The sequence below is a fragment of the Ixodes scapularis genome, unplaced genomic scaffold (assembly GCF_016920785.2).
Source record: "Ixodes scapularis isolate PalLabHiFi unplaced genomic scaffold, ASM1692078v2 PGA_scaffold13__105_contigs__length_92229423, whole genome shotgun sequence".
Classification (NCBI taxonomy): domain Eukaryota; kingdom Metazoa; phylum Arthropoda; class Arachnida; order Ixodida; family Ixodidae; genus Ixodes; species Ixodes scapularis.
The window spans coordinates 87,554,079-87,579,565 of NW_024609839.1; the positions used below are offsets into that span (position 1 = coordinate 87,554,079).

Below are 25,487 nucleotides of genomic sequence, written 5' to 3' on the forward strand. Positions count from 1 at the left end.
TCATCCAGGAGGACGATAGGCAAACACTAACTGCAAAAGATTCTAGGCATCTGCGACTCGGAAGTGCTGCTTTTCACTGGCTAATTCATGTCAGGGGAGATGCATTCAGAAATAAATTTTTGCATTTAATTCAAAAGTTTTATTGATGGAGTGTAGTCAGCGTAGCATGTACCCACCCTTTGCTTTGCCTCCAGCACCTGCTCCTTGCCTTCTACAGGGCTTTGGCTGTACATGCGACGAAGCAGAGAGCTCAAAGAGGAGAGCTCACGTTCGGGGCGGAGCATCTACTGAGTGCTCAACCCACGAGATTGGTCGAAAGCTTACCTCAAGGTTGCAGAGCGTAGGTCGACGGTCAGTGTCGAATTGGGAATGTTCCGGCATCCTTCCACCACGACAGATACCATACACACTTTATTTTTGTGGAAAACATTTATTTACACAGAAAGAAGCAGAACACTGTCTTCTACCTATAACAATGTGCAGCACAACAAGAGTCAGGGCTGGCGCACGGCCTTCAGCATCCTCTCGAGCATGAGCGAGAGGAAGAGGTCCAGGGGGTCCATGCAGCCGCGCTGCAGCCACTTGGGGATGGTGACGCGGGTGTGAGAGAAGCCCAGCTTGTGCAAGATGTAGTCCACCCCGTAGGGCTCTATGCCCTTGCCCGCCCAGGAGAGCAGCCGCACCGTAGGCTCCAGGTGCCACGTGTAGCACTGGTAGTCGCGGAAGTCTCGGTGCAGGGGCTCCAGTGGCTCCACCACGCTACCACGCTTGCGACGCTCGCTCTCCGGCGACTGGCTCTTGCCGCCCACCGAGGCTGTGCGTGAGAATCCGACAAAGGGGCAAATTTTTCACCACGCTACGACGCGGTAAACTAAAATGCGTTTCATCCTGTGGAAAGTATAGCCAGCATTTCACCCACTTGGAGGGTTCTTTTAGTTTAAGCACTGTTTTAAAACATCTGAGCTACTAATAGATGCATAACCATGTGGTAGACACTTCCTTTACATCCCGGTGACAGAGTGGAAGAGTAGAGAAGATACTGAATTAAAAAGCGCAAAGGACAGACATGGACATGAAGTAGACAGGACAATGCTATTTATTTAAATTTGTGCTTTTTAATTCAATATGTTAAACCAACTAGCCTCCTTAATATTTGAGCAGAGAAGAAAAATGCAAGAATCGACCCACCACCATCTTTCTCTCGAATGTAGGACATTATCAGGTCATGCAGGAAGAAGAAGGCTTCCGCGTCCACGGCCACAAAGATGTGGTCGTCAAACTCCGTCACAAAGCTGCACTCCACGACGGGCCGGGAATCTGCAGAATGAGGCCCCCGCAGTCAACAAGGATCGTGACTCGACTGACAGAGGCATTCCGCTTTTTGCGGCAGGTGTCGCAGTGATATACCACACTTGAACAAACTACTCGCATGAACAAACTTGAGAAATTCTCCAACAAAACCCCGTAAGATTCATTCAGCCGATAGAACTTTCCCTTGAGCAAATGTTTTCTCAAGGTCCCTGGAAGTTTGTTCAAGTGGTACTTCACTGTACGGCGTAAGCAGGGGGTCAACAATTCGCTGTCAAATACCCTCGTTGCTTTCGACGGTGGAGGAGTCTAATAGAACACCTAACCTCGGCTGAATTCCTCTTCAGTTCTCGAGTTTCGTTACACATAAGCAATCCCAGTATATAAACATTTCTATTGCTTATCACCCAGGCGAAAAATGATGAGTCACTAGAATATGAACATATGCATATAATATTTTGCAAAGGTAAGCTCAGAATGCACAGCCCGGTAGATGGACGAAGATAGCAGTGAGCAGAAGGCGATTAGTGAAATGGTCTATAATCTCCTCTAGTCACCAGCTTTTTTTTTAGGCAGAAATGTTTAGTCTTTGGTGGAATGGCAAATATTAGGTCAACAAATAGCGCCGGGCAATTCGTTGCCCTTTGACATCAGATCTCTTCGCAGAACCCCCCGCAGTCGAAGGGTCACCATACTTCCCAAGCCCAACCTCTATATCTGGCCCCGTCGGGACTCAGATGGAGCATTTGGAAACACTCTCGAACCCGGGCACCCTAGCGCCGCAGCACGCACCGTCGGGACCGGGGCTGTGCTCTCCCTGCAGCTGCTCCGTCTTGAGGTGGAGCTCGAGGCTGGGGAAGGTGAAGATCATCTCCATTGTGTGGCCGGCCTCGGGGCCACTGGTCGGCGTGGGGCGCCCTTCGAAGGCCGGGAAGCGGCCCACGTCGTCCAGCTCGCTGCTGGCAAAGGCGTAATGAAACCACTCGTTGACCGTCTTGAACTGGGGTGGGAAGAGCACGTTGCGGCTGATGCGGCACACGGTGGCCATGCTGCCCGCGCCCGTGCCGCCGGTGCCCAGCCGGAAGGTCAGGTGCTGGACCACGTGCGTGTCCACGGCCGCCTGGGGCCCCAGCACGTCCTGGGCCTCGGTGGCGAAGTGGATGCTGGGCTGGCGCAGGCTGAACAGCGCCCAGGCCTTGGACCGGAAGCTCACCCCGTGGAAGCACGTCAGGGACACGTTGCCACCCTGCGCCCACACCGCCCTAGTCAGGCTGGCTTCGGGACGCTACGCTTCGTTTCGCCGTAAGAGCGCGGTGAAAAGCTAGAAGACACAAGAGCACACATACTGAAACCGCTAGGTCACGGCACATTCACCGAACGGTTGGGTTAGCCGATGACAGCGTGCACAGAAACACGAGGGACACTGATATATACTCTACTCGGATGCACCCCAACTTAAGGTGGATGCTAGGCCCTGCAACTTTTCCTCCGTGTCCCAGGTTTGGACACTCCACTTAAGTTTGTTGTTAAGCTTTGTCTCAAACAAATAGCGCAGCTTTTGTTTAGGGACCAACATCACCGTGGCTTAGGTGGCACTATTACGTCAATGTTGAGCAGATTCAGGTACACTAGTATGGGATGATGGCGTAATAACAGGTTAAAGGCCTACCACTCACGACTGCTTACAACCGAGCGCCTTACAACCTCTTGTGATCTCTTACGACAAGAGAACACCCTGGCACCATCTGTCAGGTAGGCGTGGAACACTCGGCAATAAATGATTGTTTCTCATAGATAGACACGCATTTGATAGCAAAACTACCGCAAAACCTTCGCTCTAGTGAAATGCAGATTTGGGGCCACCTTGCGGATGGCGCCAGCGTGCCATGTGCTCTCTTGTCACGAGAGATAAAAAGAACTCGGTCAAAAGCAAACTTGAGCGTCTCACTGGGCCTTGCATAAATTCCACATGCGCCTACAATGTCATTTCTTGTTTCGACGCTATTAGTCTTACGTGGACGTCGGCTCCTAGAGAAATTTCGTCTCCCTAAATCATCTTTTGATATAGGTAACGTCCCATTCCCAAAATTTCGCGTTCTGGCCCTACCGCCGGCGTCACGTTCTCACGAAGTTGGAGCTTTTTGAGATGCACGGTTCGTTTACACGGGCTGAGAAACAAGGTTCTCTTATTTCGGGAACGCCGTGTACTCGACGCAGACGAGGCCGTGGACGTCTGGGCGAAAAGCGAGAGCCCCTACCTGGAGGTCCATGCTACCTCCGACCAGAGTGCCGTGCAGGGGAAGCCTCAGGCCCCAACCCAGCTGGAGTCCAGACACCAGGGACAGGGCACCCTGCGGGAGGCAGAGGGACGGATCACATCGGGATTCTGACCGCCGCCTGGCACTTGACGCACACGAGGCTCGCTGCACAGTTCCATGTCCTTCCAGATAGTTGCTATAATCACCGACATCTTGAGAAGCGCAGGAAGTGGCGAATCCCGAGCATCTCATTATCGTTTCACGGCCAATCAGGTTGCAGCATTAGCCGATAGGAACACCAAAGAACCAATCGCGAAGCAGGAAGCGCAAACATGATAAGCCATACCCTTCATTCCGCTTTTTGTAAAGCTTGTTTTTGATGGGATACTATTTGTTGGGACCTAGTCAATAAAAATGACCAGTTCTAGATGGCAAGACGTCCTAGTAAGCTCGAAGCAATAGAAATACATGGGCACTATTTTCTGTGTGTGTGTGCGGGGGGGGGGGGGGGTATAAGTAAACCGGGACTTGTATTCCTCATTACTTGTCACGAATGACAAGTGATGAGGCGATAATAACTGAAGAAACTAAACGTTTAATGGGGGCGAACTTGTGCCCAAAAATAAAGAGGAAACAGAAGACAACCGCAGAGCGTCGCGGGCGTCGAAGTCGGCGAAAGAGCAGAGTCGAACGGTAGGGCGAAACTGACTTTGGCTCACCTCGCGAAACCCCTTATGTACACGCGTGGGCCTCTGGAATAATCGGCATAGAAAGTTCGACGCGTAGAACACTCAGACCTCGAACAAGCAACAGGATTAGCGAATTTTCCAGAACACTAAATAGCAGGAATAAACAAAATACACGTTGCTCCCAGGAATCAAACCCTGGCTTTTCGCGTGGGAGGCAGGTGCAATAACCGTCAGGCCACGCGCGCACTGCCTACTTGGTCAGCTGCGCGCGAGGCAATATGGTAACCGCTTTTCTGCGCATGGAACATCCGCCTTGGAAGGCACTCGCCTGCCAGTGACGCTGCTGTGCATGGCGGCTGGGGCCCTCGTCAGCGCCCCCGCGGCCCCTGGGCGCCCGGCGGGCGTGCCCCGCCAGGCGTAGGAAGGAGAAGACCCGGCGGCTGCTGTGGAACTGCTGCGAGAAGAACTCCTCCAGCTTGGAGCCCATCTTGGCCAGGTCGGGGGTGGTGGACTTGGAGAGCGGCAGTTACAGCTGGTCCCAGTGCACCTGGCAATGAAAGGTCGGCCAAAGAGACAAACGCTCTTTTGTGCAGTGGCTGCCTTGGGAATATTCTGCAAGTAGCACGCAGTTCGATCCCCAGCGAAAGTTCCAATTAATGAGGAACACACCGACATAGCTACTGCACAAACTTCAGTTTTCAGGTTTTTAGGGGCAGAGTTCTCGGCTGAAAATCAGTTCACTTGCAGCTGGATTATGGAACTCGTCTTAGCTGGATCCAGCAGGGACCAGTTTCGATATCTAGCTGCGGATGGACTGATTTTCACCAGGGCTACCACATGCAGTCACATTATAGCCTGTGGAGCAATTAAACAGACAAGGATGAAGCTTCTATACACCTCCACCCAACATAGAAGGCAGTGTAATGCATACATTTATCTCGTGCGTGAAATGGCCAGCGGAAGACGAAGACAAAGCTACGCATCGGACGTGTGTTCTAGTCTCCTCAATTTTCATTGATATTTTGCCTACGTCGAATTTATATCAGCAAGTAGCTTCTCAACGTCATCGGGAGGTCCCTATAGTCCCCTCCAGGGCCTTCTGACTTTTCGATCCGGTTTTTAAACCGGCGAGGTATGGACACCACGACCGCCCCTGCAACTGCCATGGATGAAACACCCGACCCGACCGCGCAGGATGACGCCGCAAGCCTGTCCGACTCGCTGATTGAAGACACTGAAGGTCCCTTCCAGGAAGTGACATGCAGAAAGAAGAGACGCTGCAGCAGCCACAACTCTGGCTCCAGCGACGCGACCATCGTCACCCTCCCAGAGCCGACAGTTGGTTTGGTGGTTCTGTTCACGCCACTGGATCCAGACGTGAGCATCGACTCCATTGATTCGGTCCGCGTCTCTAATACCCTGGAGACGCTGGTGCCCTCATGCGTCATTGAAGCTCGATTCAACAGGCGAAAAAATCTTCTCGCGGTTGACACCCGGAATGGCCAGACAACGCGGGTGCTTCTAGGCTTGACCACGCTTTGCGGCATGAAAGTTCGAGCCTTTGAGCCCCGTGGAAAAGTTTCCAGTGTAGGCATCGTGCGCAACGTTGACATCGCTCTCTCAGACACCGAGATCGTCGGAGCGCTACGGTCAAGTGTAAGCATCCGTTGTGTTCGTCGGCTTGGAAAATCAAGCACAGTTCGCATTGAGTTTGCATCTGCCACACTTCCCCAACACATCTACGTTGGCTTGGTCCGGCATGAAGTCGTCCTGTACATTAACAACCCTCTGCAATGCCACCGATGCGGGCTCTTCGGTCACGTTGCGGCTGGCTGCAAGAGGAAGTTGACTTGCCTCCGCTGTGCGCAGCCCCACGCAACTGCGCAGTGTGACGCCTCTGACCTCCACTGCGTAAACTGCAACAAGTCGCATGAAGCAACGTCTCACATATGCCCGTTCTGGCAAGCCGAGCGCACCGTGTGCCGCTATCGCTGCGAGAACAACGTGCCGTTTGCGCAAGCACGAGCAGCATTTGACAAGCCTACTGATGCGCAGGCTGTGCCGGAAGCACAAGCTGCACCAGAAGTCGTCGGCTCTTCCCCGGAACACCCACAAAGACGAAGACATTCGCGACGACGCCAGGTGCAACAAAATTGCGCTGATAAATCGACCTCTTCACCTCTCCCCGAGACATCAAGTGCAGTAAACATCGATCCAGGTACCACGTCGGTCCCCGTGTCCTCTGTCAACAAAAACGAGAAACGAAGCTTCAAAGACGTACTGTGCAGCAGCTCTAGAACGTCGGCTCCTCAAGTGCAAATGCGGCCTACACCGAAGCCTGCACAGGAACTCCCAGACACCGCACCGAAAATCGCAGATTCACGTCCGCCTGAAATTTTCTCCGGCTCCTCTTCGTTCTCTAGCATCGTTCGCCAGATATTCATTGCAGTACGAGAATTTTTACCATTCATAAAGTACTCATGGGCAGACAAGTTACTGCATTTCATTGGACTGATAGAACCTTTAATCGAAAGCTTCCTGCGATGAAGGTCCTAATCATGCTTAGCATTATCATAATGGCAGTCTGTCCCTCTATTTTACAATGGAACGCCCGCAGCATCGCCTCTAAACTACCTGAGTTGCAATATTATCTTGCCTCTACGCCAGTGCCTATACTTGCAATCTCGGAAGGCCGGCTCCTACCTGCATCTCGAATTCAGCCATATGTTCATTATGGAAGTGCCGCATCTGACCCAAACAGCCTGTCGCGAGCTTCGGTTTTTGTTCACTCCACCATTCAACAAGCTGCAGAAGATGTGTCACATCTGTGTACCGAAACAGCAGAGTTCGCGGCTTGCACTGTCATATTTGGTTCTTTTAGGATGACTATTGTATCCGTGTATATATCTCCTGCGGGTCGCTTCGATGCGAAGAGCATTCAAATTTTACGTCGACAGTTCCCCGGTTCTCTGCTTCTATGTGGAGACTTTAACGCGCATCACCCTTCGTGGGGTAGTGAACGCACGACGCCGCGGGGCGCATCCCTTGCAGACGCCATTGAATCTACAGACTTGGTGCTCTTAAATGATGGCTCTCCAACATTTTTCGGCCATCGCGGGAAGCCTAGCGTCCTCGACCTTAGTTTCGCCTCGCCCGATCTTGACGTATATTGGTCGCTGGACGTGGACACGCGCGGAAGCGATCATCTCCCAGTTTTGATGAGTATACCCAGGGTGGGCCGCTTGCCGCGTCGTCTGTACCATGTAACCAATTGGGACCTGTTTCGGAAAAGTCTTCTGTCTCTCGATCCGTCAGAGGATATCCTAAAAGCCATTCCAAGCTGCCTCGTCCAATCTATAATAAAAATCACACTCAGAGTATTGCAACCTAGCCCGGACTTGAAATTTCTTCGTCTTCGGGCAGCTCGCCGTCGTGCCCAGCGCCGTGCGCTCCGCTCTGGCAAGATCGCCGATTGGGTGGAGTGTCGCCGTATAACGTCAGCCTTACGCCGGCACACCCGAGTACTTCGTCGCAGACAATTTCGCCAGTTCTGCTCGTCACTGACCCCATGTACACCGAAGCCGAAGATCTATAAAGTGCTCAGAGGTATGAGTGGATCTCCGACACCTCGAGACGTGTTCGTTGCTCTTAGTTTAAAAACTGGCTTGGCATTATGTCAACTTGCCGACGAATTTGCGATACGCTTTGTCGTTGCTCCACACTCTGTAAGGTCATCGCGGGCCTATCGCTGACTGGCCCATCGCGAAGTCCGCAGAAACTGGACCACCCCCTCACCATGTCAGAACTGGAAGCTGCTCTTCGAAGATGCAAGCGTCACAGCGCTCCCGGGCCTGATCACATAACATATCAAGCATTACGAAATCTCAGCTATCAGTCACGCAGCTCCTTACTCGAACGTCTAAATTCAGTTTGGTCTTCGGGTGTGATCCCTCAAGAATGGAAACACGCATTAGTAACACCCCTTTTAAAGCGCGGCAAGCCCTCCTCCGAGTCGTCATCCTATCGCCCGATATCTTTGACATCATGCGTTGGCAAGCTTTTAGAGCGCCTGGTCCTTACACGCCTTCAGTAGTTCCTCGACGATACTGAAGCTCTTCCCCCTGAGCTCGCAGGATTCAGAAGCGAACGTTGCACCGCTGACTGCATTGCGACTCTCACGTCAGCATTGGAAGACGCCCGTTCCCAGGGACATACAGGCTTGGCAGTATTTTTAGACGTGGAACGCGCATTTGACTCTGTTCCCCACGATGTTGTTCTTGCGTGCTTGAGACATCTTGGCGTAACGGGAAGGATGTTAAGATATTTCGAAGACTTCCTGAACGGCAGGACTATCAGTGTCCGCCTGGGAACGTTTGAAGGTGCTGTTCGCCCACTGCTGCGGGGACTACCTCAAGGCAGCTGTCTAAGCCCGACACTCTTCAACGTCGTAATGGCAACGCTACCACTGTGCATGGACTCATCACCTCATCCTAGTGGTATGATAATTTATGGTGACGACATTTGTTTGTGGGCTTCCCATTCCGATCGCCGTATACTTCGCCCTTTTATGCAAACCTGCCTTAAGCGAGTTGCAAACATGCTGGAAGACCTCGGTCTCTCCATCTCGGCAGAAAAGACGGCTGTGCTCGCATGTTCCCGCCGTCCTCTTCGCCACGGCTTTCCACGTTTAACTTTATCTGGGATCCGATTGCCACGTGTGCGAAACTACCGTTATCTGGGCGTTGATCTCGACTCACGGCTCTGCTTTCGTCGCCACGTAACTACTCTTGTACGGCAAAGCACGATGACAACCTCTCTTATTCGTAGGCTTCGTGGCCTTGATTGGGGACCAACTCCTCGAGCCCTAACTAACGTGCATCGAGCGCTGAACCTGTCTTGAATTCTTTATGTCGCGCCGTACTTGCCCCCCACTCGCTCTCTGTGGGATCAGCTGGAACGACGTCATCGCGCTGGACTAAGGATGGCCCTAGGACTCCCCTCTTACTCTCGAATAGAGGCAACGTGGATTGAGGCCCAGGAAATGCCAGTATCTTTGCACGCTAAGGAACGGGCTCTTCGCCATCTGGTTCGACTCGCCCAGTCGAACAGCGGTGGTTCTCTTTACGAGGATATCCAACGGCGGCATTGTTCTCATTATGGCAGACACTGCAACACTTTGATAGAGGCGCTCGGATCTACACCAGCTGTTCAGCGTTCTCCAGCCGATTCACCGTGGAGTGAGCATCCATTCACCGTATATGATGACATCCCTGGCTTTCATGGAAAATCACAGCATTCCTCGCTGGTCAGCCGCGCCTTGACGGAAGACGTCCTGGCGTCCCGCCACGCTTCATTTAAGATCATATTCACTGATGGCTCTGTTAATCTCATTAACGATTCCGCGTCTGCGGCATACCATGTCCCATCAGAACACCATTCTTGGTCAGGACGGCTTGATCACGCTGTTTCATCGACTACGGCCTAGCTTTGTGGAATTCACGCAGCTCTCCTTTATATCTTGAAAAGGCCACCAGAAAACTGGCTGCTCGCAACGGACTCCCAGTGTGCAGTGCGAAGCATTCGAAGTGGCAGAGGCGTTAATGCCAACATGACTCGTGATATATTTAACTTGGGACGTCTACTTGTTTTCCGAGGCTGCAACATTCGAGTGCAATGGATACCTTCACATGTTGGCATTCTTGGCAATGAAAAGGCGGACCAACTGGCTTCCAACGCTCTGCTCCTACCTACTGCTACTTTACAGCTTCCGACCCAGACTGACTCAAAAATAGCAATCCAAACCTGGATACAGCATAAGCATCCGGTTTCAAGAATTGCAGCGCATGACCCACCTCCCCCGGCATGTACGCGGGGCTTAACACGCAAGTTTGCTTCCCTTCTTCACCGTCTTAGATCAGATTCCGCTTACACAAACGTTAACTTGTACCGGATTGGAAAAGCGGCCAGCCCTAATTGCCAACACTGTGACCAACAAGAGACAATTGAACACATATTTTTTAAGTGCGAACACTACGCATCCGAACGAATTGAATTCTTGAACTGCCTGAGAGGGGTGGACATTCCTTTCACGCTCGAAGCTACATTATTTCCGAAGGGACCAACTTCCACGTGCATACGGCTGAGAAAATTTGTGTTTTGTTTTTTGGGCGCGTGCGAACTACTCTCAAGACTGTGACTGTGACGTGTAAGAAACTTTAGAACGGTAGCCTATACTTCGTTTCGCCCTATCTGCGGGCGGGGCCGGGGCTGAGAGCGCGGGACCAGCGCTTTTAGCGCTTCTCCCCAGCTCGCGTGCTCGAGCAAGGCCTGAGTGCGCGGAGCTTTCGTGCTCGCGCTTCCAGCTTTGCCTTCGCTCGCACGTGGGGTGAAACGAAGTATAGTTAGGTCGATATAAGTACTCTCATTATTTATTTTGTGCTTGCTGGTGCGCGCTATGGGGTTCTGTCGTGTACAGCATTGTTTGAACATATGTCACAGTTCGTCTTAACGGCCCTAATCATTTTTTTTTTTGCCCGCGAAACGTGTTTAGTCATTATTTTGCTAACGCTTCCCTCGTCATCCCCGAACCCCTTCATCACCATATTTTCCCTTCCCTTTCCCCGCATTCACCCTCATCAACCTACAATAACCCAGGCCCGTGAAACGTGCCCACCGTGAGTGAGGCAAATGTCACGTCTGGCAAACAATACAACCATCCAACCAAACAAATGGCCAGCGTCAGTTTTTGTTCCACTCGGTGGTGCATAAGGTCAGTTCTGTGAGACCAGGTCCACATTACAATAACGGTGCACCAAAGCATGTTACAAGCTGAAGGCAAGCAAGTTACTGACTCAAATCTCTCCGCCATATGAAGAGCTAGAACCTACGCGATGGCTCTCCATTGTTGGCAAATAGGAGCATTACGGCAAGAGCGTCAACCCGAGGGCAACCAGGGGAGGGTCGGGCTCACCTGACCGTGGACAAACAGCAGGGCGGGCCGCTTGGTGGCCTCGCAGCCCTCGCACAGGCGCCACTCATCCCCGAGCTCGAGGGCCAGGCGCGAGACCCGCCCCATGAGCACGCTGCTTCCCATGTAATCCAGGCGGCTCTCCGCCGCCCACAGGGCAAGGGTCAGCGTGTGCACGGGCTCGCGGCCCCAGCTCTCCTGCAGACCCACTACGGGGAGACCGCCGTCGAGTTAGAATCTCCCGACAGATCACTGCAACGAGCTCATTCGTGCAGCCAGACTACTGTAAGCAATTCAATGGTCGCAAAGACTTCACTTTTGTGAATTTCGTAACCTGAAAAATATTGCGAAAAGTTTATCGTGCGAATGTAGCCCCCCGTGGTAACAAATATGCAGAGTGCGACTTTAAGTTGCAAAATATTGTGCCTGAAAAATATTCCCTAGTCCACACTTTGCAAAATCTGAGAAATATTGGGCCCACGATAATATAGACTTTGTAATGGCAACTGACATTTCATCACTGCTGAGCTTAGCGCTATCGTGTTGCCCTACTGTGCTCGTTGTTGTCACCCCTGCGCCACTTTGGTGGCACGCAGTCAGAAAGCAAGAGCCTTCATAGTATGTGCAGTCCACTTTGCTACAGCCGAACGCACAGAGGAAAGTCCTTGCTCCGAAGGCAGTCGCCGACTGTACCTTCCACGTTGTACGCTTTCCCTACACTACGTCGCAACGAGGGGCAAGAAAACGGAAGGGATGGCCCTATATAGGCTATGCACTTAAAAGCCGGTTCACTGCGAGTGTGAATGTGGCCGAGCTCAATGGCCCCGCCCACGATGCCGCCTTTCACGTCCAGGCTGGAGCCATCCAGGTCCACTGCCAGGCTCATGTCCTTGTGGCCTCGGCTGTCGATGGCCAGCCGCCCTTGGGACCTGAACCCCTGGGTGAGCCACCTGCGTGCCACACCCAGTCGCCACTTCATGCCGCCACACCTTTCAAAGACACCTCATAGCTACCGCAATATTGAAGAATAAATTTCTCAACACGGGGGGGGGGGGGGGGGGGGGAGGCCATTGTGGAAAGAGACGTAACGTCACAAACAGATAGTCACTGATAAAGTGTGCATGGTCACACGGCACAATGAAGTTACAGTGTCATATGACACGGTGGCGTCGTGTGACCACATGTCATGTAGCATAGGCATGTCACATGACCATGTGACATTCGGAGGCACTCATGTAGACGGAAGTAAGGCGACATTCATTCAAATGAGTGTTGGTCCGGACAGATTCCCCATTCGCTGGAGTTTGGTTGGCGGCAGCTCATTTCAAGCAAGTTTTCACCCGCAGAACAGTCGAACTAGGACGTCCTGTTTTCCCTAACAGCACTCCTAAAAACGCACCAAGGCTCACGCATGACCTATCTCCTCTTGCTTTTGGGGGGCTGAAAGCACGAGCGAGCAAGCCAGAGGGTTAGAGGTGCTCGAGCACTCACGACGTGTTGCCCATGACGTTGCCGATGTTCATGTGGACGTTGAGCCGGGACAAGTTCAGCGCGTACAGCAGCAGGGTCTCCCACGCCTGACCCGGGGCCCGGGCAGGAGCCGGGCGCTCGGGCGGAGCTGCGAGAAGCCGGCGGGAAAGTTGTCCCGACTGTGGACGAGCCGTAGGAGGGTTGTTTCAGTAAGCTTATGGTGCCTGCAACGCGTCTCCAAGTGGCGTGTTTAGCATCCTATTCTGCCCATGCCTCCAAAGTGGTCCCAAAGTGGCAAGAAATTGCGTCGCAGGAGCTGGTGTGTCGTGCCGTCGGACGTCGCGATCCTCGCGGTCGCTTGTAGAAGATTAGGCAAAAAGCACGAGAGAATGAAGTGCTGCCGTCGTCGCAGCGTCCCGACTCCCGATTGCCACAGCTTCCGTGGACTGTCCATGTGGACACTGATTTGCAGTAGAAGAGGCGTCTGCTACGTCTACCTCTGCTGCCGTGGCACCAGCAGGGTCGTGGCAGGCGATGCACGACACTTCTGCGACGCCGTCGGGAGGAAATTGAGGGACCACTTTTGAAGAAGCGCAAAGACACCATACGGACATGTATAGCTAGTTCCTGTCCTTTTTCCGGGGGGGGGGGGGGGGGGGGGACCTTTCGTCGCCTACTGCCCACGTTTGGCGGGAGCCCCCAAACGGGGCCAGGAAGTGCCCGATAGGGAGGGACCTACCTGCGTCCTCCTCGGGAGAGTCCAGCTCGAGGCTCCCGGAAGGGAAGGAGTCAGCCCTGCTCGGGGACAGGGTGCCGCTACTGCTGCTCGTCTCTGCCGCCGAGTCTTCCGCTGCATAACCGTCGCCGAGTTTCGCAAATGTCGAGGCCTTCCCGAAAGACGGGGCATGCAAGCGGCAGTACTGTGACATGAAGCACCGCCGAGTGCAGCGGGAATGTGCCAATCGTAGCACAACCAAAATATCGTACGGGCTCGATCGTGCTGACAAAGACCAGAGAACACAATATGTGTCCTGCACAAAGCACACTCCGTGTGTGGCTTGTGCCAGATTTTTCTATCTTTTAATTAAGCACTTAATTTATTTGTTTATTCTATTTTTCATTTTCTTATTTATCTTTTAGTTTTATTTTTATTTGTTTATTTATTTATTATTATTATTATTATTTAATAATTTATTACATTCATCCAAGGCCTGCCACTGTCACCGGCACTTTTGCATTCAGTTTATGAAACCCGGCATACGGACAATGTGCCACTTCCAGAACCTGCCCCAAAAAACATTTGTGTTGGTCTCCAACCTGCAGCTATGTAAGCGGAACTGTGCTAGAAAAAAACGTCAAAAGGTGTTCCAACCCCATAGCAGTTAAAATGCCTTTGCTCATGTCTGCATGAAACTGCAGTCTGTCGCACACATTACGCGCTGCACCGAACGGATTGTCCATGAACTGGCGCTTGAACTGCCGGTCAGCCGCCGTGTAATAGCAACTGACTTCCTGCCATTACCAGGCCTGGCGCCACAGTCGCCAATTGCACTCTGTGCATTGCACGCCCTATCGAGGCTACATTCCAGACTAGGACACTAAAGTGCTAGAGCTTGCCCTACAAATGCTATGCATATAAGACGGCTTCTTCCCTCTCCTCGAGAGTACCGTATTTTTGCGGAATACAGTCTGCGGACTATACACGTCTAAAAATTTTAATTTTACGTGGTGCAGAGACTATCTATAGGTGCAGACTACACGAGGATTTATTTTCAATAGATTGTTTATTATGACGAGACCCAACAGATTTTCTGAATGACGGTACAATAATGATAAGTTCCGAATAATACAAGCTTCTTTGTGAGCCAAGAAAGCGGCCATTCGTGAAGGTGTGCTGTGGACATTAAATTTTTACACGGGGACTAGGCACCGAGTGTCGGACAATGTGCAGGGTGTGGACTATGGTTCGGTAAATATGGAAGCAAACATACCCGGGTTCCCGAAGGCGGAGCCTGCGGTGGCGGAGTCCCCCAGGAACATGCGGCGAGCGATGCTGCGCCGGTACCAGGCCTTGGGGAAGGCCAGGATCTCCGTGAGGCGCCGCATGTCGTACTTGAAGGAGGCCGAGCCCACGTCACACAGGGCCGAGAAGCGGATGAGAGCGCGCCCGCCGTCTGGGCCCAGGTGGCGGCTATGGCTCATGTTCACCTGTGGCGGGCGTCGGCGGCACATTGAAGGCCACTCTTGGGGTCGCGGCAATTACGACAGCGACTACTTTCATGCCAATGCCACCCAGAAGACAAAGCATGCACGTTAACGCCGTCAGTGCATCCAAACTGCCCCGAGCGGAAAACAAGGTAAAGCTGGACGAGAGACTAGTATCGCACTCGACTAGCCAGCCAAGCATGTCGACTAGCCGGCCGAGCATGAGGCTTCGTGTGGGCTTTGAAAAACAGCTCGCGACTGCATCTTCTGCCCTTGTCACGCACGCTTGCAGACGCACCGTGTCACAAGGCACACACCTTGACGAACTCCACCTGGAGGGAGAGGGAGTCCTTGCGCTCCAAGACGGCCAGCGGCGACGCGTCTGCCGCCGACGAGGGCATCTTTTTGGCGCCGCCGTACGGGTGGAAGATGTAGAGGGAGAAGTCGGCCAGACAACCCGTGGCCGAGAGGCCGCCCACGGGGCCCTCGTCGGCCCGCTTGGACGAGAAGGCCAGGTCCAGCGAGGGCAGCCGGAGCAGGCATTCCACCCGCGACACGGGCAGGCAGCTAAAGCGCAGGATCGACGGCTGCATCCGGGAGTACACGATCACGTCCACTGGGAACGAGCTGTACTGGCTCTCCTCAAACACCAGGGCGGCGTCTGCAAAGTCGGAAGGAGAACCCTCCGGGTGTTGACCCGAAGATCCTGATATCAACCCCCCCCCCCCCTCCTTCTCCATCTGGACGAGCATGGCAAAAGAGCACGGTCATGTATCACTACTGCGTGATGCACATTAAAGACCCCACGATAGCAGTAGCACTGCACTAGCTTACTTCATCACCTACAAGGTAAACCAGTGTCGCCATAGCTCAAAGGCAAACCGCCCTGTGCTATCAAAACACAAACGTCTCATTTGGTCTTGGTTTTTTTCCTGGGGAGACGTCTGCCTTCGCCGGAGGGACACATTCTTATACGACAAACTGGTCACACAAAAAATTTCTTTGTAAGGAAGCATGGTATATGAAGTATTGTGCTAAAGATGTGTTTTTTTTTTTGTTGAAGAAAAAGAAACATGATCGATGGTCTAAAATTAAAATACAACAGTACAATATTAGTGGCTTCCTTCTGCTTTATGCCAAAGTGTAAATGTCAGAGCCACAGCAACTTCGGCATCAAAAGTGCATATTTCCTATCATAAAGTAAGCTTGTTATTAAAAGTAGCGAAGGTCCACTAGAAACAGCCTAATTTTTGGCTGATAGCTAGTGACAAAAAGATACGTACAGCAACTTAATGTAAACATTTCATCACTTTTGTCTCCAATTTTCTTTTTCAGCTCACATGCTATCATTTAAATTTCTAGCAAAGAAGACCGTGTGTATGTGGCACACCAACACGGGCAATGAAACTTGACACTTGATGCTAATCTTTTTGAAAAAAATTAGACAATAAAGCGACATGTCGTTTTCACGATAATTGGGTCACACAGTGTATCGATTAAAAACTGGTTCCCTCACTTGCAACTAGTTACAACCGTGTGCATCATATTAAAACCTCATGGTGTAGTACGCCCGAAATCACGCACGAAAACAAAGAAAGAACTGGACAGGACTGATATTGTCCAGCTCTTCCTTCGTTTTCATCAGTGTTTTTTGGCGGATTACACCATGTTGAGCAACCAACTCGCCCAACTAGCCATCCCTATTTAAATCTCCTAAGATCTCTTCAACGAGACACATCGGCGCCATCTATTGAGTAGCCAGAACACTCTGCATTTCCGTATATTTATTATTTTTTTTGCGCATCATTCTTTCTTTCTTGACTTGGAGAACTTTCGATCATGTTACAAATAACCATTTCTTATAAATACTAGTGCCGTAAAACAACGAGCATCCGCCCATTCCTCGATAAGCACCTAGCTCTCAATTTTGTAATGCGTGCAAAATACAGCAAAGACATCTTTACACATTCTTGACCTAAGAAGAACCTGTCCCCAAGTTTTACATGATTATCCCTAAATTTGGATGGGCTTTACGGGCTTTACGGGACATAATATTGATTTCGTAAATACCGCAAAACCTTTGCTCTAGCGAAGTGCAGTTCCAGAGTCACCTCATAGACAGCACCAGCACGCCAGTGTGCCCTCTTGTCATTAGAGATCACAAGAACTCTGCCGTAAGCAAACCCAAATGTGTGAATGGGCCTTTATACTTGGAAGGTGGTTTCAAAGTAAAAGCACTGTTGCCTCTCACCTCAAGAAATAATGCAGCACATATGTTTTCAATTAAATTGAGCTTGCTCACTCTCCCAAATGCAATTTATGTTTTCAGTAGATCTGTCTCTCTCTTGAATCACTGAAAATTGTAGAAAAACATAATTTTTTCATAATAGCAGACCCCAAACCTAGAGCCAAGCCCCAGTGAGCCAGTGTATCGAATGAGGGGAAGTTTTTAGTTTAAGTAGAGGCACTGGGGGCATGCAGCGGTCTTGGGTACTCTGACTCACCCAGTGATGCAACGGGAGAGGCCTTGGATGCCTGCTGCAAGGGAATAGCCTCCAGGGCTTGCTCCAGGAAGTCCAGAATGTGGGGGCTGATCACCGTCTCCTGCCAAGACAAGGGGCCTTCATCAGCTAGGGGCCCTCATAAAGTCCGATTTCAGTCCCTGGTGAGAGCGAAAGCTTCTTCGCCTGTCGGTTGGACGTGCTGTCGTAGTCGTTTGCTGGGCGAGCATTACTGACCAATGAGAAATATTTTATTGGTTTGCGAATCCAGGACATTTTATTGAGAAACATTTTCTCGCCTACACACGAACGGGGAGAGAAGTCTTATGATGGCAGATGTGCTTGTTCCGAGCACTTCTTTGTTCACCGGTGGATGTGAGCATCTGTACAGCAGCCTTTGTAAAATAGGAAACAATCCCAACTTCAGCGTGCATTCAACATTACTTCGCTGTAGCACTCACCTCTCAGCAGACGGGCCACCTTTTTTTTTATCTGTAAGCAGATAATGCGCAGGCGTTTCCTTGCTTTAGTTTCGTCTCAAATGACACCTTGGAGCCCACGAGTCATCTGCTAAAGACATCTTAGCTCGCGCTGCAAGATCCAAATTAGATCCCACTCTCGTTCTCACGGAGACCAGACCCGTACCCCTTGCCCTGTGCACCCATCTCCGGAATGCTCTGCAAGGTGATCCAGGCAAAGAGGGTGGCCTTCCTGAGGCCACCCTTGCGAGCAGGTGGCTCCAGTCCCACGGGGCTCTCTCCACCCACTGTCCACGAGTTGTAGTGAACCTGCGGACGCAGAGCCTGCCCTGTATACCACGAGTAACCTTCCCGCATTCCAACCTCACGGCCTTGGTCAGTTATCTTAACATCACAGATTTGCAGCAACTGTAAAGCAAGGGGGAGTGCAAGTTCATCTGCTTCTTTTGCAGGTGTTGTGGTGATGTCAGAATGCCGAGCTCTGATCGAAGGATAGTGGGTAGACCTCAAAACAAGTTGCCTTGAGGTCTAACCACTATCCTTCAATCAGACCTCGGTGTTTTGACGTCACCCCGACCCAGTGACGAGTCCAGCGGGTCTGAGTTGCAGTGAACGACCGATGCCCACTATGGCCTAAGAACACAGAAAAAATGTTACTGGCAACTGACATTCCAGGTTGAAACTGGCTAATGGCATGATTTATTTCCTTCTGTGTCCCAAGGACGAGGTGGTTGGTGGCCAAGTCTGTTAACACACCACAGCTTGGCGCACGTGGAGCGAAAGCTCACACTGCAGGACCCAGAGATCTTGGGCTTGATCCCCACCCCTGCCCATTTTGATCTGGATGAGCATCGCACCAGCGTGTGCTCGTGTAATAACTACTGCGTGATGCACGTTAAAGACCTCAGGCTAGTGTTTGCACTGCACTGGCTAAATTTCTTGCCTACAGCAGAGACACCAGACGGCCACTGGGGCCAACTTCCCGCTGTCTAAACATGCACACAACACATTTTGTCTTAAAGGCCAACTTACAGAATCGTTTTCTGCCAGACAGAAAACCGGTTTCCAGTTCCCTTCCCAGCTCCTCACTGCAGTAAAGAGGAAAATAGGCGGACGAGCAGCCAAAAAAGAGGAAACTTTCCTTCAATTCCTCCTCTCCATTCAAGAAAGAGGGAGACGCTCCTTTCTGCGGGGAGTAGCTCAGAGACCCACTCCTGCAGGGAGAGGAAAAAAAGAGTGCAAGAAGGAATCGAAAGAAGGAAACTGGGAACCGGTTTTCTTCCCAACAGAAGACGATTCTGAAGGTCAGCCTTTAAGGATCCTGAAGAGATGGAGAAGAGATGAAAAAGGGATTGTGGAGATCGAGCAGAGGGCTCCAACGCACCTTGACATCCAGCCCCGGCACAAGGAAGATGGTGAAGTCTGCCACCTGCGTGGTCGTGGCCGCGGGGGCGAAGCGCATCCAGGACGACGACGGGTGGCTGTGGGGCCCGCTCCGGCGCCGCGTGGGGGAGCCCCCCTCGGGGAGGCCCCCCGAGAAGCTGCGCTCTTTGCGCATGGGACGTGCCCTGTAACAGGACGTGCCTAAGAGCTCAATGAGAACCCAAGCAGATTGTCATCTATTCTAACGGAGCATACTGTCTCATCGGTAATCTGCTCTCACCAAACGTCTGTTCTCGCAGAGCATCTCACAGAGCACCTGTTCTTTACAGAGCATCTCATGAAACATCTGTTCTCACGAAGCACCTCCCAGAGCATTTGTTTCCGCCGAGAATCTCACCGAACATCTTTCTCATGAAGCATCTCGTGAAACATCAGTTCTCATGGAGCGTCTCACAGAGTATTTACCCTATAGGACAACCTGGCCGCAACAGTATTTCCTACTCCTCTCCCACTAACACCTCCAATAATAGAGATACTGAAGGAAGGCTTTGACAGCACCCTGTGTTCCACAAATATCCGAAACAACTGCAGGAGCCCCTCAAAATGGCCGCTGACATTTCTATTGTCACTAACATGGTGAAAACGGCAGGGAGTCTCTTTCGGACGCCTGGCATTCAGCATGCGCTCATCACTTTCTGCCGTGCCTTGGATGCGTGCACATGCACAAAGCTCACGAGACGCTGAAGTTTAATTGATGGTAAAAAGCTCGCACTGAGGCAGGACTATTGAAACTCCTCACTGCGATTCTCGTCTTGTCGGCGACTAGAGTGAGACAGCTTCATACGGGCCTCTGGTCACGTCCTGCAATGTGCGGCTTCCTTCTTCCGAAGTTGGTTCGGAAAACAATGGGCCCGTGCCCATCCGATACCCGAGCATCCATTCCGAGCCGCCTCTTTCGCAGGTTGCGTGCAAGCTACCACAAAGGTGACCTTGGCACCCCAATAAACCGTTCCAAAGACCCTCAAGAAGAGTGGCAGATTGCCCCAACGCACATCCTGAGGGCCTCCTCCTCCCTGGCGGGGTCCCTGGTGTGCAGGACGCACTCCCCGCTGTTGAAGAACACCTTGATGTCCAGCTCAAAGTCGATGCTGGGCTCTGCCTGTTGCCGGCTGCCCTGCGGGGCAGTGGGCGGGCTCTGGCCCCCGTGCGCGTCACCAGATCTGCGAGGGACAGATGCGGGTTCGCTCGCGCGTTTTCACATAGAATGTTTTCATGGACTGTTCTCTAGGTTTAAGGCATTACAAAGAGTGGTAACAAAAACATGATAAAATGGGCATATGACGATCACGAGATTGATGTCAATATGGGACATGTGACAATGTAACCCCTAGTGGTGCACGTGACACATAACCCATAGTGGTGCCAATATGAGACACCATTATGGGTTATGTGGTCCTGTCACATGTGGCCATGTAATTGACACCAGACATCCCAGTGTCACGTGAAATCACTCAATGTCACGTGAAGCTGGGACATCTGATGACATCATGTGATGTCCCAATGTCACGTGACACCAGTATGTAAGTGACGTCACATGACATCATCATAGGGTTGGTGTCATAGGACCCCGTCGCCAAATGTAGTGTGAAAACGTCATACGCCGTGCTGCAACACTTCCTCGAGTTCGCATTTTGCGTAATTCAGTACATAGGATTGAGTCGATTGATTTCTCAATGAGCGAGGTGGGGCCGGGGCTCACGTGGGGACTTGGGGGACCTCGTCCTGGGGACTCGTGGTCGGCTCAGAGGGCTCACTCGTCGGAGTCGGTGCACCGCTGTTGCTCATACTCGTCTGCGAGAGCACGCTGTCCAGGGACAGCTCCCTGGAAGAGGTCGTAAGACGTCTTCGCTTGTCCAGCTACCAAGCCTAACTAGCATGTGCTGGCTCAACTGCTTGTTATCGCAGTGAAATCAAACCAATAGCTGTGTTTGATTGCTGATACTTTTTCTCTCGTGGTTTTGCTCCGGTGCGACCAACACAAGCAGGCAAGGTTCAAACGGGGTTCTCACATAAAGCTATCACTCTAAAGCAAACAGAGCAAGGGACACGGAAAAAAAAGGGGAAACAAATACACCAAAGTATGGCAGTGCGATCATCTTCTCTTTGTGTCCTCTGCACCGTTTGCTTTCAACAACACCTTGTGGGAGCGGAGGGAGGCCCAGCGTCCTTGCCTGTGCACGAGGGGCCTCCTAGGGGATGCGGGCAGGTCTGACATGTCGAGGGAAGCCGTGCGCACGTGTACCCCGGCCTCCTTGGCCCCCCCGGGGGATGAGGAGACCCCGCTCGACGTAGGGGGCGGTGCCTGGCCGTGCTGGGGGGGCCCCTGCCGGGTCTCCTCCTCGGGGGTGCCTGGCACGAGCCGTGACATGGGGCCCAGCCCCAGTTTTTCCTTGATCGAGGCCACCTGGAGACCACGGAGCAGACAAAGACGCTCGGACAAATGGAAACGTCCTTCTACCAGTCTGAGCTTACTTTTCCAACAGAGAAGCAGCACACTGCTTTAGACTGTACTTCATTTCAATGTAACTTGGCAAACGACGAAGGCTACGGTCCTGTTAAGCAAATCACCGCATTGGAGAGAGGCATAAAGAAACATCCTTCTTCTATGAGTCTGAAGCTTACTTTTTCGATAAAGAAAAGACATATTGTTCTGAACTACGGTGCCTGGAAACCCATCTCCAACTGGTGTGTGGACAGCGCTTGTCCTGTCTAGTCCTCCCCTTCCTTGTCCTTGTCTCTTTCGCGCTGTTTTTACACAACGAACTCGCACTTGCCCAATTGTCCATTCTACCAAGTGTTATTTCTTCTACAAAAAGCCTCTTTGTTATGTCAGCACTTATCCTGTGTAGTCTCCCTTTTCTTTTGCTTGTCTCTTTCGCGCCGTTTTTTTCATAATGGTAACTTTCGCATACTCAATTATGGTTTCTCAATTTGTGCCTGAGCGTATATGTCACAGATGTGCCTCGATCCTAGAGGTGGCACAGCGATAGAGGCAGGTGCAACAAACGCTTGTTTTGTTGCAGCTCGTTCAACACCTAGACAGTTCGCGGAAGTTTCAGCAGCCAGAAGCAGGGGCACCACGATGACGGCGACACTTGCGTTACTCCCCTTTTTTGCCTCAACTTCCGCGACTAACAGTCAAGATCATAACATCCAATAACGCGAGACTCCGGCTCCTGTGACGTAATTAGTTGCCACTTTGGGACCGTGGGCAACAGAGGTCGCCGAGCACACCAGTCAAAGACGCTTTCCGTGCACCGCCTTCTACACTAATGTCAGTTCTAAATGAGTTGATACAGTTTACCTTTCTGACATTGAGGTATATCTCTTGGTTCCTAGCCGAGGAGCAGCGCACAGCCGCAGCACTGATGCTATAGTAAACCTATGTAAGCAAAAATGCCCACGCTACTACTAGGTGTTTGGCTTCTAGCTACTATACATCAATGGGTGACTTAGATCTACTAAAATAGAGCTTAAACTGGAAAAAGAGTTTACTTGGAGAAGACAGGGAAGGTAGATAAACTTTAGGAGCAGGGAAACCCCAAGTTCCTAGGAAACCACTTTGCAAACGTACGGTTCAAATCTACCATGACAGGGGTCTCGCAGGGAGAGCGGGTAGGCAGGCCTCTCCAGAAAACAAGAGTTAATGTAATAATCTAGAGAGAAAATGACCAAGCATTTCGGACGCTTCGAAACAACGGGGCATAGACGCAGACATCGGTGGTCCCGTTGGTGGTCCCGTTAGGCCCATATCGCTGGCTACACTTTGATATATACAAAAAGAGTGACTTTCTAGCTTTGTATTACACGAAAACGCCGACCATTGCGCATTACATAAAATAAATAAAGTTGACGATTACTTGAACAGCTACCGCTCGTTGCGGCAAAGCGAATGCACCTAACCTATCGTCTGCTTTCTTTCTCCGCTCTTTCGTCACTCTCTTTCTCATTATTTCTCTCCGGACCACCAATGTAAGCGCTTATAATTTGATGCGTTCTGCTCCTGTTTTGAGCCCCTCTGGTGGTGAGGTGGCATCTGAGCGTACCTTGACGCTCTGTCTGTGCAGCTTCTTGATGAAGTAACGACGGAAGTCGTTAAAGACGGCCGTCTCAAGCTCTTTGAGGCGGCGCTCTTCCTGCTCGATGGTGCTTTGGCTGGCCCCCAGGAAGCGTAGGTCGCTGATGATCTTGGCCTGCTCGTTCATTTCCTTTTCAATCAGCCGGGACCGCTTTTTGGCGTCATGCAGACATGCATGACGCAGGGTCACGGGCTCCTGCGACAAACGCCCGACACCCAGGCACACGCATTTGAATACTTAGTAATTGCAGTAGAACAATAAATATGTGCTATGACTGAGTTTCGAAGCCACTGATCAAGAAAGGAAATTGGGTGTTCCTGTTTAAACAGTGCAAGGTCGATCTGCCTCTGATATGATGACGACATTCCTTTATGCGGTAGATGAGATATTTAGTCACTGCTGTGCCACTGCTAGCCTGGAGTCTTTAATATGCATCATGCAATAGTGATTACATGAACACAAGCCGGAACAAAGCTTATCCAGATCAAAACGGGTGGGGCTCGGGATTGAACCCAGGATGAATGGGTTCTGCAGCGAGAGCTTTCGCTCCATGTGCTCGGAGCAGCAGTATGTTAACACACTTGGCCACCGATACTCCTTTTGCGTTCGGTTGTGACTCTTGTTTAATCAGTGGGAACACAAATCCCAGCCAAATGCTCATGCAGCGCCCGTGTCCAATCTGTGTCCCGCATTGGCCTCCAGTAGGTGATAGAAAAAATCCAGCACCACTGCCTCGTTATATCTAGGAGCTGTTGAGCGGTGCCTGGGTGGTTCTGGGTGCTCAAGAAACACAAATTAAGACAAGGAGCTTCAGGAACACCCCTTGAGACTAGGGGTGTTCCTGGGGAGCTCCTGATACGCCTTGTGCAAATAGGGGTCTTCCTGGGGAGCTTCAGGAACAACTGTTGAAACTAGGAGTGTTTCTAGGGAGCTCCAGTAAACACTTTGAGACAAGGGGTGGTTTTTGAGGAGCTTCTGGTACACCTTCTGAGACTATAGGTCTTTTCAAAGTGCTTCAGGAACGCCCTCTGAAACTTGGTGTGTTCCTGAGGAGCTCCAGGAACACCCATTGAAACTAGAGCTGTTCCTGGGGGACTCCTGGCACACACACCTGAGCGGCCTGCTCCTCGGGGCTTCCCCCGTCGTCCCCGTCCCCCGTGAGGGCCGTCAGGGTGCGGAACAGCGTCGAGAGAGCTTTGCTGATGCTCGTGTCCACGTGGATGTCCACGCCCTCTATCTGCCACAGCACGTTCAGGATCCACTTCGCATTGCCTGCGCACCGGGAAGATGTTGGGGACATCACTGCACGGAGAGAGTCGTCGCTGACGCCCTTACTGCCGGCCTGCGCCACAATGGTGCGCGAGCAGATCTCGTACGTGCCCTCCGAGACCACGCACAGGTTCGTGGTGCTTGAATCGCTCGGGTCAGGCTTCCAGTCGTCCAGGGAGACCTCAAAGTCCTCCGCAAAGCGCAAACACAACCCTGCAACAGGAAAACCGCAAGTTGACTCGAGTGCTTTGATTTCTCTGTCGGACATCACTTTAGTATCAACAATTAGTTATTTATTTTACTCCAAGGACACGGAAGCATTGCAGAAAAAAGTGGAGAATAAAAAAACCCAAGAAAAGAAACAAAAGCAGGAGCAACACAATGAATACTCAAACAATAGGGAACTGGAAGTTAGCAATAGTTTTACAAAAGAAAGCGTAGTCAGCACTCAGGTAAGCAATTCCAGTCATTAGTAGTATAATGGGACACTAAAAATTAGTGTGATCTAAAGAACCCACAAGCAGAATCTCACGTCTCGACCATTTGCCAATGTCCTCCCATGAGGAAGAAAAAGCAACATCTACCCACCTGTGAAACGTGTCTTGCTCACGAGAGATCCGCAGGAGCAGGCCGAGATGCGGGTGTTCTCGAGGGTCACCACCACTGCCGCCGTACTGTCCGACTCGTACAGCCGGCTGTTGGTCAGTGCCTGCAAGTCGGTAGTGCACATTAGTGTGAACACATCCGTTGGGGCACAGTCCTCGTCACATCAAAAAGCTGCGGTGCCTGAAAAGTATCTCCGGCTGATGACTTTACCGA

General features: G+C 51.5%; 1 protein-coding gene across 1 annotated transcript in view; it reads right to left on the bottom strand.

The window, feature by feature from the left end:
• Positions 1-410: 410 nt before the first annotated feature.
• LOC8032431 (transmembrane protein KIAA1109-like) overlaps positions 411-25,487 on the bottom strand; it is a 33,379-nt gene continuing 8,302 nt past the window's right edge. Inside the window, 21 exon segments of the mRNA XM_040211333.1 lie at positions 411-814; positions 1,189-1,317; positions 2,101-2,554; positions 3,567-3,659; positions 4,584-4,802; positions 11,226-11,431; positions 12,015-12,172; positions 12,714-12,840; positions 13,432-13,542; positions 14,684-14,900; positions 15,215-15,558; positions 17,402-17,518; positions 18,060-18,186; positions 19,262-19,445; positions 20,313-20,480; positions 21,020-21,142; positions 21,492-21,724; positions 23,367-23,594; positions 24,511-24,671; positions 24,735-24,881; positions 25,257-25,377. Of these exon segments, the coding sequence (XP_040067267.1) occupies positions 495-814; positions 1,189-1,317; positions 2,101-2,554; positions 3,567-3,659; positions 4,584-4,802; positions 11,226-11,431; positions 12,015-12,172; positions 12,714-12,840; positions 13,432-13,542; positions 14,684-14,900; positions 15,215-15,558; positions 17,402-17,518; positions 18,060-18,186; positions 19,262-19,445; positions 20,313-20,480; positions 21,020-21,142; positions 21,492-21,724; positions 23,367-23,594; positions 24,511-24,671; positions 24,735-24,881; positions 25,257-25,377 (3,987 nt within the window). The 3' untranslated portion in view covers positions 411-494.